The 16,144-nt window shown below is 46.0% G+C and overlaps 1 protein-coding gene across 1 annotated transcript in view; it reads right to left on the bottom strand.

The window, feature by feature from the left end:
- Window positions 1-15,650, bottom strand: part of ARHGEF16 (Rho guanine nucleotide exchange factor 16) — a 33,430-nt gene extending 17,780 nt beyond the window's left edge. The window contains exons 1-4 of the mRNA XM_072977677.2: window positions 15,464-15,650; window positions 6,701-7,302; window positions 1,738-1,789; window positions 371-543 (exon numbers count right to left, since the gene is read on the bottom strand). Coding sequence (XP_072833778.2) covers window positions 371-543; window positions 1,738-1,789; window positions 6,701-7,255 — 780 coding nt within the window. The 5' untranslated portion in view covers window positions 7,256-7,302; window positions 15,464-15,650. The remainder of the gene's footprint in view (window positions 1-370; window positions 544-1,737; window positions 1,790-6,700; window positions 7,303-15,463) is intronic.
- Window positions 15,651-16,144: the final 494 nt, after the last annotated feature.

Here is a 16,144-nt window from a genome sequence, read left to right as displayed (position 1 = left end):
CTCCCTAAGGATTGTTAGGATTATGGACATGTTTGGGTGCCCCCCTGAGCCACAATGGCACTCTGTTGACTCATCCTTCCACTCCAGAAGTCAACTATGTGACACCTCAAGCGCCAGAAATGATAGGCCTCTGTGTACCGCTTGCTGGGAAATCCAAGATGGAGGTTGGTCACCAGAATAGGGACCTAGTTTGATTTGTCGTGGTTATTTCCATGTTCTTGAGTAGTCATGACTCCACAAGCATCCCGTCGGAGAGAGATGAGTTGCCTAAACATTTTGAAATAATGCAATTCCAAAACAGAAGACAATTTAAGACGGCACTGTTAGAGATCATGATCTCCCTCCATATTGGTTTATGTGTCTTGCCCACCTCAGGAAGTTGGCTCCAAGTGAGGTGAGCTGGACGATAGTTCTTCACCACAATGACTGAGTCGGAGTTAGGAGGTTCCTCAGGGATGGTATCCATGTCCAGAAGATCATCATCTGACTCATGGCTGATGGCGTTGAGGCCTTTTTCATGGATCTCTTGATACAGTCGGGGATCTGGAGACAAAAAAACCGGGACGGATAAGCAACACCGCTCCCTGTTTTGTTCTCCTAAGTTTCGTATTTCTACCCTTGGGAAGAGGTCAGGCCAAATCAAATTGTTACTTCCAGTAAGAGACGACCCATTGGGTCAACGGAGCGTACGTCAAGTATTTGACGCAAAATCTTTTGGGAGACAGGTTTAAAGAGGCAATTTAAAGGATAACCAAGTACACTCAATTGTCACAAAATCTGGCCTCTGGAGAAGGGTGGAAGAAAGTGAGCAGAATGGAGTCGTGTAAACAAGGGGCTGAAAAGAGCTATCCAAATGGGGAACAAGTTGGCACCAATTTGAATTCTGCAGCCTATTAGACAATGTTCACAGTCCCAGGCAGAGAGGTGTCACTACTGATTGTGTTCTTATGTGCTGTCAAAGTAGCTTCTGACTTATGGTGACTCTAATCAGGTTCTCAAGAAGATGTCCAAGGTGTTCTTCAAAACTTCCCCACTCCCATGGCCAAGTGTGGATTTGAAACCAGCTCCACTCCTAGAAGCTTTAATCACCAGCTGTGCTGGCCAGAATTTGTGGGAGCTGTGATTCGAGAATATCTGCAGACCTAAGGTTGGGTAGCATCAGGGTCTAGAGCAATGGTTCCCAACCTTGGGTGCTCCAGATGTTCTTGGATGACAACTCCCAGAAGGCTTCACCACTAGCTATGCTGGCTAGGATTTTGGGAAGCCGTAGTCCAAGAATATCTGGGGACCCAAGGTTGGGAACCACTGCATAGACCACAGTGGCTCTCACAATCACTGTGTGTCTTCTGCCATGCCAAGTTGGAACCGACTTACAACAACCCTAATAGGGCTTTCAAGGTAGCGGGTTTTTTTCTTAAGCCAGTTCTACTCCCCCAGTGAATTTCCATGTCCAAGTTGGGATTCAAACCACATTTTCCAGAGTCCGCGTCTGTCACTCTATTCACTACACCACACTGGGAATCCCCATTTAGTAGAGGGTGGAAGATGGCCTTGTAGGCCTCTTGCAAATCAATTATTCTATGATTCTAGTAGGGGGTAATCAATATATGGTAATTACCATATTGCCAAGAATTCTGGATTTGCCGGTTGAGTGCCTTTGGGTGTGTACAGAACTCCAGCCATCAGGAATAGAGTATTTTAAAAAGAGAATTTAGAAAGACTAGGGAGTGTACTCACCATCCTTGAATGAACCCCCATGCCGCTGCATGCGTCTCCGACCCAGGGTTCTCTACCAAAAGCAAGAAAGACAAAGACAGGGGTACTGAAATTGAAAGGTTGCAACCAATATGAAATACATTTCCTTATCCCCAACGGTTAGAAATGAAGACATCTAATCAAACTGTTATGATTTTTGTTGCTGTTTTGCTTTTGCCCAAGAGTGATGGTTTTGAGGTTTGGACATCAATACTATTAAGGAAAAACTAACTAACGTAGTAGCTTGCATTACAAATTTGAGGAGCCATGTGGCACAGTGATTAAACTGCAGTACTGCAGCCAAAACTCTGCTCATAACCCAGGTTCAATCCCAGGTAGCTGGCTCGAGGTTCACTCAGACTTCCATCCTTCCGAGGTCAGTAAAATGAGTACCCAGTTCACAGGGGGAGAGCAATGCGTAGCCTTATAAACCACCCAGAGAGAGCTTTAAGTGTTATTGGGTGGTATATAAGCAGCACAATTTGCTCTTTTTTTGGCATGAACTACGAGGGGATTTTTTGTAAAGATGACGACAAAAACTTTTGCACAATTTTTAAAAAATGTTCTAAAATGAGAACAAGTAAATGCATCTCTTATAGTTTTGTCCTACAAGAGGTGGTTTTCACACCTCCTGCAAGAATGAGACTCACTGGGTGGCCCACAAACAACCATTCTCTACCACACTGACCCAGCTCAAAATGTTATCAAAGAACTAAATAAAGGAGGTGAGAGGAATAAATAAGTATGGTGGGGAGTGAAAGAACAAGAACCTGTATAGATTTGCAGGGATTGCATAAGGAGTAAATATATTTGATATTCTGGACATGCAAAAGGTGCTCTTAAAATGGCAGGCACAAGTAATGAACCGTGTCGGGCAGAAATCAATATTTCATCTGGTTCCTTTATTGCTTTCCTCACCCCCAAGCTCACATCTACAACCGTCTTGGAACAATCATGCTTTCCGACACACTGCAAAAGTTTCCACCAAAGCCCAGCCTCTTTGCATCCGGCCGCTACTCAAGGATTACGGATCACTCCGCTTGTGACCCCCTCTGACCCATGTACACAAACCATCAGAAGAAAAAGGATAATCCAGATTTGGGCACAGGAGAAACAAATGCCGTGGGGAGTTATGTTGTAATTGCGCTTAGGCAGGCAGCCAGACATACTGGTGTTGCTGGTTTGTTTTTGTTTTTTAAAAAGAAAACACTACAGCTTAAAAGAAAAAAATAAATAAAGACTTTTGCCTGGTAAAGTGGTAAAGCTGAGAAGAACAGAGCGCATGGGGAAGGGGGTGTCAAATTTATCATGTACCATTCTGACATAGCGCTAGATGCCAGATGGGTATTTTCATTCCACTGAACTCCGTGCCTTGGCTTAGCTATGAAGCCAATGAGTTCAGATCTTTTCACTGCCGGGTTAAGGTGAAAAGTCTACAGTACATGCGCCAAGGCTTTATCGGTTGGGGCGCCAACATTTTTTAAACTTCCTGGGAGAGGTAAGGTTCTCGCTACCCTCTTTCTACTTCTCCTGAAATCACCTCGAACAGCGTTGCTGCTGATTCTGCAGACTGGGAGTTCATCCTGGCATCCAAACCGCCCAAAGAACTTTCAGTAAAGTCTGGATTTATTTTTGTTCCATTCCCAGTCCAGAAAACAACCGTCGCCACCATCATCCTTTTAAGCCACACAAAAGATGTGCCTCCTTCAACCGGCCAATTTCACCCAACAGATTCTGGGAGGCAGACACTGGTTAATCACTATTTTCTGCCAGTGCCTCAGATCTCCTGGTTTTTTAAAAAATTAAAAGAGCTGTTAATTTAAATCTCTCCCCATTGCTTCTTTACAGCTGGCCAAGAGGTACCGGAACACAATTCCAATGGGGTACAGGGCTGGGCTGAGAAGACCCACTAGATTTTCTTCCTGGTCTTCATTTATTTTTACCATTTTTAGTCTGTTTTTGTTAGCTTCTTTTTAACATTTGCATACTTACAGATTTTTAGCTTTTAATCATTGCCTTTTAACGATGCCAATCACCTTGGGTCCTTTTTAAGGAGAAAGGTGGGGTGAAAATGTTTTAAATAAATAAATAAGTAAAATAAATAATTTTCCCATTGAGCTTAGATGCGATGACTTGTTTTGGGGAGGGGAAGGATAGAGGGTGGGCATTTTTATTTACATTTCTCCAGGTATTCTTGACGTTCTTTTCACCTGCTTGGACAGGGCAGAGGGTCAAGGGGAACGATTTACAATTACGGGGTTTGCTTTTCCTGAAAGCTGAAAGGAAGTTGTACGCTGAAAGAACTTCCCTGATCTGCTCATAAATTCCTGGGCAAGATGTGACACGTTATCACCTTTGCTTTGCGAGAGTTTGTCTTCTTTTAGCCTTGCTTTCCAAAGAATTTGGAATAATGCAGAGACTTTGATTTAGCTCCATTTTGACTCAGACGTCATGGGAGCTGGGAGAGAAACAGATTGCCCCAGATAAGTACCTTCTTTCTAGTCAGGCTTGCTGCAGGGCAAAAATATGGGGACAGGGTTAAAGAGGCAACTAAGAGCCACTATGTTTACAAAACACCTGCTCATCCATTGTTCATATAAACCAAGCCACATGCATTTTGAACTCTCCATTCTAGGGAGTCTGTTAGGATGAACAATTTACTTCCAAATTTATAACTATACCATCGTATTCCCAAAGTGAGTTCACTTCCTCTCCCTGGGTCTAATTTCTCTCCAAATATGTAGCTAGCCAAGCATCCCAAACTTATCTTTCTATCTCTCGAGGGGAATTCTTTTCTATACACATTCTTTTGCTGTGACTCGAATTTGACTTTCCAGTTTCCATGTGCGCGCATACAGAGAACAAAAGTGGGCCTGGGGTTTGATGCTGCTCTAGACCACGGTTAAGTCTCAAACTAAGAGAATATCAGGGAAGTTCAGTTCCTGACTTAAATCTGGAGTTTCTTTTTACACTTAAACTATGAACTCTCGTTAGTTTTGGCCAAGGTGCAATAAAGGAAAGCAAAAATAAAGCACGCTGTTTATATACTGCCCCACAGTGCTTCACGCACTCTTTGGATGGCTGTGTTGACAGGTGTTGATCGGGAGAAAATAAGGTACATATTCTTTTGGGTGTTCATGGGGAATGTATCAGAGAAAGTGGCAGTCATCTTGAAATTCATTATCCAGAGAAGAAGGATGCTATCCGAATCTAGTTCAGTGAGTCTTATTTATTTATGTATCCCATTTAGTAAACTTTGACTAAATGGATTTTATTTGTATATCGGTTCTCCGTTTACTATTTTATTTTATTATGTGAATAAAGGGATGATGATGGTGATGGTAGGAGTTGTAGTCCAGCAACCACCGGTCGACTACAAATCACACTGCTGAATGGGCCGCTGCATAAAACGGACAAGCCCCCCCATCTTTCTGTCCAAAAGATTTGGAATGCCCAAGCTATGATAAATAGCTTGTTAAGAGTGGAATTTTATTTATGCACAGCTGATGTTCTCCAGATATCTTGGAAAATGAGTTTTCTTTGTCCCTGCTGGATCTCAGTGGCCAAAAGCAGTCACTCAAAAACACAAGCTAAAACAGCTGGGGTGCATCCTTTCTCAGAGATGAGACTGAACTCTTAACTGAAACCCAGTGCCATTTTTTTTTGCCTCGTTAAACATGTCTTGGAAAGACCTATTGCACCGACTCAAGAAGCCGCCCACTCCAGATCTCCCTCGTGATTGCATGTTCAAATCCCAAAGCCAGCATCAAACTAAGTCCCATAACTTCCTGGTTCCCAGAGAACAGCTTTCTACATTTTGGAAAGGAAGGCGTTAAGTGGTTTTGCTTTTACTGCACTTCGGTCTTTGACCCTCGCCTGGCCCTGCATCGGCGAAAAAGGAAGAGACTCAGGCCAGCTTCAAATTCTACAGCTCTCTTCCCATCACCACTAGAAAATCCACACTGCAGGATTCCTATTTCTGAGGAAGATAAACTGAAAATCAAAGCTACCTGCTTTGAATGGGACAACAAAGGCATGCGAGATCGTATCCGAAGGCTAGGGATTTGCACAGATCATACACCAAGCCATGGCTTTGAACCCAAAGGGTGGCTTGTGGCTTAAGCTTCCAGATGCTCCAGCCAACCACGGCTAAGAATAGGTCCCTAAAAAACAGATCTGAAAGGAGTTCAAAGATCATCAAAGGTGGCAAATAGAGATGGGCACGAACCGAACTACGAACCAGAACCGGGCTGGTTCGTGGGGCTGTTCACGCAACCTGTTTCGCTGAAACAAAACACCAAACTTTTTTGCGCTCAGCCTTTTGTTTTGCTGAGTGCGAAAAAAAAATTAAAACAAGTGTAAAACCAAAAATAGATGCTCACCTGCCCCCTTCTTGCTGCCCCCGTTGCCTCCCTAATCCAGTCCTCCCTCTTCTTCCTCCTCCTGCACCCCCGTCATCATCAGAGTCAGCTTCTCTTCCAAACCCAACCCAATCAAACCAACGGGAAACACCAATCCGACTAAGGAAGATTTATGAGAAGGGTACAAGTTTTCAGGTTCTTCAGAACTTCTCATCAGGGTAGGTGGTTTCCAAAAAGTATGATGGGTGGTCCTGATGGACTACAGTGCCCATCGGCCCTCACCACTGGTTATGCTGGCTACCCTGATGAGAGTGACAGTGCAACCAGACCTAAATGGCTCCCCTTTGCCCATCTCTGGGGAAAGGGGAGCACCCACAGATCCAGGGAACGCCTTCATTTCTGTAGAGGACATGGACTCTAAATCCCATGATGCTCTGCAAGACATCTCTTTCCTTTCCCATTTACTAGGATTTTTTTACCTCCCATGGGGGCAGAAATGGGGATGGCTGGGAAAGCCACAACCCATTCTTATTTTCGTTTCACAGATTGGCTGCAAAGCCCAGGGAACGGCCACAAAAACATACCTTGTTCCTCCCGGGACTACGAGCCCCTTGGGCAACGGCGTCACCAGAAACTGGCTTCAGGCTGTTGGTGGCCTTCGGCGGCTCCTCGCCCTGGCTGAGGCCCTTCATGGCAGCCCGGTAGGACATGCTCCGCAGGTTTCGCTTCAGGGTCCCACTGTCCAAATCCTCCCCCTCCAGGTCATCGAAAGAAATGCTGGGTGCCGACAGGCGCTTTGGGTCGCACCAGACCCCTTCCTTGCTCGGGACGCTGGCCGTGAAGCTCTGGTGCCGGGCAGGGGGCTTCGCCTTGGGACCCTCGGCCAGGCCCTTCGGAATGACCTGCTGGGTGCCGAGCTTGAGGGCGGCCGGGCTTTCCGTGCTGAGGATGATCCGGCGAGGCACAGCGGGAGGCGGCGAGCCCTCGGGTCCAAAGGATGGGCTGTCCAGCGTGCCCAAGGAGCTACATTTCCCATGCGGGGATACGCCATTGGCCCGGAGGTGCAAATCTGAGCCAAAGCGCTGCTCAAGGAGCACGGTCTTGTCCCCCACGGAGGGGAATGAATGCCTCTGGGACATGGTGGCGCCTCCGCGGAGTAGACCCACGGCAGAAGGGTCCAAGAAGCCTAGGGAGAGAACAACAAACAACGCCGTCAGGATCTGTGCTGATAAACAGGAAATAAACCAGGAGGTTTTGAGGCGACTCTTTTTTTCACCTGGAAAGACTGGCAGAGGGCAACCTTGAGAAAAGAAGACCGAGGGGAGAAAGGAGAGCACTTTTCAAAGACTTGGAAGGTAGGTCCTCCAGAGGAGAGGGAGGATCTGCTCTCCATCCTCCCGGAGTCCAGGATGCATCCCAATGGGCCCAAATGACAGGAAGCCACATTTTGGCGGAATATCAGGAAAAGCTTCTCAACTGTTAGAGCAGTACAACAACGTAACCCTTGACCTTGGGAGGTGGTGAGCGCTCCAGCGCTAGAGGCATGCAAGAGAAGATTGGGCAACCCTCGGTCAGTTCTGCTTCGATATGAATTCCTACTCCGAGCCGGGGGTTGAACGCAGCAGCCTTAGAGACTCCTCCCAACTCCACTATTTTATGATTCCTCTTGTACATGCCCCCTGGCCCAAGCCGGATGCAAAGCTATATTTACATAATTAAATTAATGAACTTTAAATTGTTTAATTAATTAGCTAATTTCCAGCTGCGGCTGACTTTGAGAAGGCAAATCTTTATCTTTCCTTTCATTCCATCTCATCTTTGGCCTTGATCTTTCCACCTATCGCAACATTTGGGTCTCTTCTAGCAAAAGGAGATACAAGAAGCAACAATAAAGAACTTTTAAATTTTTTGTTTTGCTTTGCTTTTTGTTTGTTTTTTGGATTTTTGCCTGATAAACTTCAAATGAAGCAGAGACCTCTAAGCAGTTAGTTTTCAGGCAACGCACTTTTACGGTCTCACTTTAGAGGTAGCATAAGAGAGAAGATCCGGATTGATATTTAACTGCAACATTTAACGTTTCCTACTTCCTATTGGATTCCGCCAGCGTGCAGGAGGGAGGGCAAAATGTTCTCTCCTTTCCCAGGGCTGTTTTAAAGTCAAGAGAGAGGTCACACAGCAGCTATTACCAAACGCCCACACGCTCGCATTCCCAACACAAGCCGTCCAACTGGTCTGGTTAGTTTTTAAAGCTCTTCCCTCCCAACCAGAACTGTTCCTTGATCTCTCTCTGCAGCAGGCTTTTCTTAATTTCTTTGTGTGTTTTTTTTCCCTGCAGTTTTTCAACAGAGCTGCTAGAAGGCTGGTCTGCAGCTGACACATTAGGGGATGGTGGAAAACCAGGACAGGGTAACCTCGCTCTCCCATTTTCATTGCAGTACAACCTGATTTCCAAAATCATTTATCATCAATCCAGCCCCTGTCAAGGAGCCCCAGCGGGGAATCAAACTCCCAACCTCTGGCTCCACCACCAGATTAAGCCACTGAGCTAAGTGGAGCCAGAGATTGGGAATTCAATTCCCTACAGTGCTTCCTGGGGGAAGAGCCAACCTGGGTGGCCTTAGGTCAGCTGCACAGCCCCAGGGATCCCCCACAGAAGAAAGGGAAACTATTTCTGTGTATTCTCTACCTGGAAAACCCCGGAAAGGGTCCCCATAAGCCAGAATTGACTTGACAGCACCCAGTGATTATTATTATTAAAAAGGAAGAAAGGGGGGAACCCAAAACCCACCTCTCCAGCAAGAGTTAGCGGCAACCAGGAAACTGCAGACTGTTACACGCCAGTTCGAAAAGGAAAGCAAAAACATGGAAGATCGGAGGTTACAGAATCGCATGCACCAGGGGAGGGGGGTGGCTGGCAGGCAAACTGAACAGATCAGGAACGTCCACCCTCCAGAGTTGGAGGGACTCCGGTTCCCATTTCCCCCTCACCCTTAGCTATACCGGCTGAGGTTGCTGGGAGCCGCAAGTGAAAACGAGAGGGAAAGAGGTTGATGTTTCAATATCTACCGTGGCAAGAATGCACTTTGCAACTGTTTGGGCTGCTGGCCGCCAACATTTAATAGTGACTTGTATTGCTCTCTTGATGAGCGGGATGGAGCTTAATAAGGAACTGTGACGGGACACTCCAAACCCTGGGGGGGGGGGTTTGAAAGCCTGCCTCACCCATCTCTGCCCCTCCATCAGTCCTAAACAATTAGTCCTACTGGGGAGCAGGAGTTCTGGGATATTCCCAGCAGCTCTTCAGTCTAGGTCATGCGCCTTCAAGCCACGTCTGACCTCCAGCGACCCTAAGAGGACTTTCAAGGTAAGTGAGATCTTTAAGGAGTGGCTTCACCAGTTCCAAGAAATAGTCCTCTTCCCTTTTTGTTTGGAGACCTGAAGTTTGTTGTTTTCCTCTAAAGAGGTTCATTGGCCTCATCTCTACAGCTCCCCTGATTCCCATCCTCTGTTCCATTTCATCTTCACAACACCCCTTCTAAAGAGACTGGAAATCGCCATCATGATGTGCGGCCAATTCAATTCTGACCTAAGACCAGGGTTTTCCAGGTAGAGTCTCCTCAGAAGTGGTTTCCTTGTTCCCTTCTTCCAGGTGTTGGGATCTGGCCCGGAGCACCCCTGGCAGCTGCAGGATCGGGGCCGGCCGGACCCAGGAAGGGCCAGGTGTTTGCAGGATCAGGCCCTGAGGAGCAGCTGCCTGGCCACTCATGAGGCTCACCTGGAAACCTGGAGGGAAGCCCTATTTAAGGAGTGGTTCTCCCTCCCAGAAGAGGCCTCAGCAATGAAGGTCTTTGGTTTGGGCTGTGTTTACTGCCTGTTGCTGGCATTTCTGTGCCTTTTTCGTGCTTTGTTCCCCTGCATCTTGGTGGCTTTTTCTGGCTCCAGATGCTCAGCCTTGCGCTCCTTCCTGCCTCGGCTTAACCACGACCCACTGCACAGCGAGTGCCGTGGAACTTAATACTCTGCGAGTCCTGATGCCTTTGACCCTGGTGTAGGACTGCCTGGGATATCCTGGACTGTGATATGGGGGTGCCTTGGGATGGTGCAGCTTGCCCAAGGCCACCCAGGCTGGCTCTTCTTCCAGGAGTCATGCTGGGGAATTGGAACTCCAAACCTCTGGTTCTGCAGCCAAAGACCTAAACCACTATCCAGACAGATGAAGAGGATGTGTCTGTGCATTCTGTGCTATCAAGCTGGAACACACTTATAGTGACCTTAATAGGGCTGTCAAGGTAAGTGAGATCTTTAAGGAATGGCTGTACCAGAGCCACTCCCCCAGTATGTTTCCACGGCCAGGTGGGGATTTGAACTCTGTTCTTCAGAGTCCTAGCCTATCATTTTATCCATAGGGAAAGATTTTAAAAAAAACACACTTGAGTGGAATTTGAAAACGGATAGTTCTGGTTTCAGTCTGACACTAACCAATAGACCTCACTGTCTCTCAAACTTCAGAACGGATTTAACCCAAAGAGGCAGAGGTGCTGCAGCCATTACATTCTGCTCAATGGGTTCATGGAGTTCTGTAGAATTTTATAAAATAGTCCTGTGAGAACCCGCCCAGATAGCGCTTGACCCACGGAAACATACAAGACTCCAAACCCATACAGAATATTGCCATCTGTTGGGGTTCTTCTGAAGGTTTCAGGGAAAGGCACTGAAAAAATGCCAGCAACCAACTACAATATGTGTGTTTTTTTTTCCCTGAAAGACTCATATTTTTTTCTTCTTCTTTAAAATCCCTTGACTGAGATCACAAGGGCTGTAAAGGAACTTTTGAGGGCATTAAATGGGGATAAACAGAGCACGCACGTGCAGTTTTAACATCAGCATACTGTTCTGCCTTGCTGGTTTCTTGTTTTAATTTAATTTAATACATTTTTCCTGTCATTTGATCCTTTTACATGGCTACGGTTAATAGCAGCAAACTTTTCCCCCTATGTAACTGAAATGCAACCATCAACAAGTGGGGCAGGGTTTTAAACTATAATAAAAGCCTATGATTTTATACACCCTAAGATTTTGATCTCTTGTTTCGCAATTGGATTTATTGAATGTTGTCTGATGTTTGTTTCAGCTGCTCTGCACTGCTTCTCCCTCTTTTCCTGCTGGCTTTTCCTAGCATTATGGTCTTATTGATGCCTTACCCACTTGAAAAGTATAGTTTTCAGGATGAGCAACAAAATATGGAAAAACGTACTCTGTCAAGGAATAGCTAGAGAATGCAGTTGCATTGTCATGTGCATTACAGCACTGATTTTTATTTCTTTTGAAAAAAACACAGAGGGCTAGACTCTTTATCTATGCAAAACAAACCAACCAAAAAAACAACAGCCCTATCAGTACAGGAGAGGCTGAGTCCCTAAGGCCTCTGGACAAAAATGGGGAGCAATGGGCAATTGTTTGCATTTTTTACAAAAGCCCAAAACAAAAGAAATTCCAAATGCAGGATAATAAAAAGAGGATGGGCTTTTCTCCAACAAAGGATGCTGCTCAACAGGAAAAAGTTGTGACTGACCATCCAGAAGACAATAAAGACAATTTATATTTTGCTGCTTCTAACTCTGGCTTTCTACCTAACATTTTTAATGTCCCTCTTCTTAAATATTTGGATAATTCAATGTTGTTGTTTTTTTTGCTTTTAAGATGGGGCTTTTAACGATGGAAACCATGGTGGGCCCTGTTCACATCACTGTTCACATTGCATCTCCAGGCAGTCAACTTGCCACACTGGGGTGTGTGTGACTGAACCATGAGCACCTCAGAAGAGAGGCTGGATGGAAACATGAGCCAGCTGAAAATTTGAAAGCATCGAATAATCTTAGGACTGCAGAGCTGGAATCATGAAGTCCAGCCCCTGTCAAGGAGGCCCAGTGTGGAATTCGAACTCCCAGCCTTTGCCGCTGGCAGCCAGAGACCTAATCTACTGAGCTACGCAGCAGTTCTTGATTTATTTCGCCATCCTCTCAGTGTAAGGAACTGTTTGGATCACAAGGCCCATCATCCCCTAGGACGTGCAGGGAACTCGGTTCCTTACAGTCCAGAAAAGGGGGGACTATTCTATGTAAAAAATAAAGACCAAAATTTAGTTTTTGCACTTTGATTTATTCATGTGTGTGTGTGTTTTAACCATGTGTGCCTGTCAGGCAAAATGGATCGCTTGCTTTCCCCTCTTTGCATTCTTTCCAGGCCTAACTTTTGAGTAGGAACACCCTTCAATTCTTCGATCATTGACTGCTGAGCCACCGCCAAGAGAGGACAGGAAAGCCAACTTCAGCCAGCTCAAGAAAACCAAACGCAGCAAACTCTGCGGGTCCCATAATAAAGGGGCATTGCTCCATGATAAAGCTCACACTTTGCAAACAGGTAAGGCTCTCCACAGGTGAAGCCAAGAACAGCATGGTGTTTAGCTCAGGGGTTAGGTCTCTGGCTGCGAAGCCAGAGGTTGGGAGTTTGATTCCCCTTTCTGGGAGAAGAGGCAGCCTGGGTGGCCTTGGGCCAGCTGCACAGCCCCAGGGCACCCCCAGGAGAAGAAGGGAAGGGAAAACCCACTTCTGAGTCTTCTCTACTTGGAAAACCCTGAAAAAGCATCACCATGTCAGAACTGACTGGATGACACATGATTAGTATTATTAATCCTGGAGACCCATCATCAAATCAGTCCAACAAGACGTTATGGAATTTGATGGAGCAAAAGTCTATCTAGCGCTGTATAAAACAGCCACCTTCGTAATATGATTGTAGTACATTAACCCACGGGCACAGCAAGACTTCAGTCTCCTTAAGGCCAAGAGCAGAAATAAATCCTGTATTTGCAAAACTGGTTATTAGGCACGCTTTTCAAATTGCATATCTATTAACAGCTTACAGTTGCCTCTGATTTCAGGCATAACGTGAAAGTGTCTAGACTAACTAATTTGTTTTAAGCATGAACTGATCTGCTTTTTTTTAATGAGACAGACGTATGAGGTTCAAGAATGTAGGGTTTCGGGAATAGACATCATTCATTGTACAGTGCAGGATCACAGCAAAAATGACTGATTTTTGCTAAGAGGCAGACAGTAATCCATGACAATCCATGCTGAAAGAGATAAATCTTAAAGCTACCCCCAAATGCAGTTGTTTTGCTGGAATGTGAAGGCAAGAAGTACAAAATACAGTATATATATATTTTTGAGCACCTAGATGAAAAATGTCACGGCATCCTTACTTGGCAGAACAAGAGGAAAAAACAGGGGAGACTAGAATCAAAAGGTGATGAATTTTTAGAAAAATAAAAAGAGACATTTACAATAATCTATTGGGTAGAACGTAAAGGAAAAACTAAGGACAGTTCTTCTGGATCAGTGAGAGGAGGGAAATAAATTTTTAAAAATTCTTAATAAGATTATTTTTACCAAGTCCCATAAGGAAGGTAAATTTCCTTCCAGATTACATTTTATCACTAGATTAGCAATCTTGTATCAGTTTCTTTCAAGGAAATGCTAGTAGGCTTAAACATATGTTTAGAATAATCAAGATTATTATTATAGGCATAATATACATTTTATAAGTTATACGTCGTAACATATCATATGCAGAGCTATCACGGAGACCCAGTGGGGAATCGAACTCCCAACTTCTGGCTCTGCAGCCAGAGACCTCATCCACTGAGCCATCCAGCAGTGCTTTATTTATATCCTTCCTTTTTTTCCAATAAAGGAACACAAGGCAATTTTTAAAAGCATATTAAAAAAATCACAATAAATTAAGAGATCACCATTAAAACAATTAAACCAAAAGAGTATTATAAACATCCTTAGTTTGAAAAATGAAAACAAATTAAAAATGTGTATAGTAAAAAAATGGGTGGCCTCCTCTTGTAAAGGGTGCAATCCTGCGAAGGTTTTGCCAAGGACAAGCAGAAGTCTTTTTGCTATTCTTTACTTCAAAACAAGCCCCGGGTTGGGATCCCTGGGGAATTCCTGGGGTGATCATGAAGAAGACAACATAGCTGGAAACTTCAGCCATGTATTCATTTATTTCAGACCAAAAGGTTGTGGATAAGAAAGCTGAGCAGGGCAAAACAGGAGCCTCTTTTCAGATGTGGTCTTCAAGAAGAGCTTCATAGATGCCAGACTAGATCAAACCATACTGGGAAAAGTTGGTGGCAGCAGGAGAAGAGGAAGGTGAAATGTGAGATAGATCAACTCCATACAGAAAACCACAGTCTTCAGTTAGCAAGATCTGAGCCAGGGCTGTTGAGGACAAGACCTTATGAAGGCCATTCATTCAGAGGGTTGACATAAATGAGCAATTTTATAGGCACATAACAACAACAGATCAAAATAAAGCGGGGCTCTCTTTAGAAGAAGAAAAATGACTGAATTAAGATTGCTATACTTTGGGGGGGTATTGTGAGAAGGCAGGGTTCTTTAGTAAAGACAAGGATCCTGAGAAAAGTGGAAAGCAACAGGAAAAGAGGAAGACCAGGTATGAGATGGACTGACTCCCCTTAAGCTTGAGTCTACAAGAGCTGAGCCGGGCTGTTGAGGACAGGCCATTTTGGAGAGGGCTCATTCATGGGGTCGCCATAAGTCGGAGGCGACTTTACAGTAAACAACAACAACGCTGTAGGAATGTCTTCCGTGGCTCAATGTATTGTTCTTTTCCTGCACGCAAAAGGTTCCAGACTTTGCCTGCAACCCTCACCGAAAAGAAAACCCGATCCCCCCCAAGCGAGCTGTTTCCCAAACAAGGTCAGAACCGCCGAGCCACCGCCGAACCGATTCACTCCGCCGAACCACGTTCTCCCATTCAAGAGGCGGATGTGAGAACAAAACCCTCCAACGAGGCACGATCGGGAGGAGGGGAGAATCCCAGCGGCGACGGCACTTACTCCAAAGGAAGCCCCAGGAGTGGGTGCGTTTACTGCCCAGCCAGGACTCGACCGGAAAGCAATCCTTAAAAAACAAAAAACAAAAAAAAAAAACACACAACAACAACAACAACCTCCCCGGGTTGATTTCCAAAACAAACCTCAGCACAACTAAGCCACGGAACGAAGAATCCTTTTCCGGGGAAGAAAAGCCCAAACAACCAGACCCTTTCCATTTACTGTGTGGGGGGTTTAAACTTTAAAGGACCTCCACCCTATTTAAAAAAACCAAATCAAACCCTCTAAAGGAGAGAGATAATTAAAGTGGACTAACTCCTCCTTCCCCCCTCCCTTTGTCAATCCACCCTGCCTGGGCTTCCCACCGGGTGCGCCCCTCTCCAAATGCGCCCCTCTCCAAATGCGCCCCAGCGCCTACCGTTTCCCTCCCGGGGTCTCCGCGCCGCAGAGCGGCAGGACGGATCGCTCCCCGTCCTGGAGGAAGCAAGGAGAGAAAACCCAGGTTGGTGCTGCTGTTTGGGAGCCCAATCCGGCGCGGTCCAAAGAACGGGCGAGGCGGCGCCAGGGGTTCTCTCCACCTGGCGGGGAGGCGCCCGGGGACCTGGGAACACCTGGGCGGGCGCTCCTTTGCTCCCTCCCTCCGCTTCCCTTCTCCAGGACGGTTTGCGGGTGTGTACGTGTGTCGGGGGGAGGGGGAAGCCCTTCTTCCCCCCCCCCAAGCACTCTTCCAGCCTTGGGGAGGGGGGGCAACTCCCAGGGGGCGAGGGGCCCTTTTTGACCGGCGAGATAAAGAAGCCCAGCCGCCCACCGAGGGGTGCAAGGGAGACCTGGACTTTTCTACCGCCCCTCTGGCTGCCCAAAGGCACGCTGGGCGGCTTACACTTTACACACAAGTAGATCACCGAAGAACGACGCCCAACAAGGCACACGATCGGTACAAAACCAACGTTAAACGCAAACATACCCGCAAAACTCCACTGAAAATAATTGATATACGGAAGCAAGGCAGGAGGAGCGATCATGTAAGCGTTAAGACCACCACTCTGTTAGGATGGGAAGGGCCCCTTGGAAGATCCTCGGCATGCCTTCATTAACGCAG

Source organism: Pogona vitticeps, chromosome 7 (genome assembly GCF_051106095.1).
Source record: "Pogona vitticeps strain Pit_001003342236 chromosome 7, PviZW2.1, whole genome shotgun sequence".
In the NCBI taxonomy this organism is placed as follows: domain Eukaryota; kingdom Metazoa; phylum Chordata; class Lepidosauria; order Squamata; family Agamidae; genus Pogona; species Pogona vitticeps.
The sequence above is the reverse complement of the archived record's forward strand: the minus strand, read 5'-3'. Positions and strand labels throughout refer to the sequence as shown.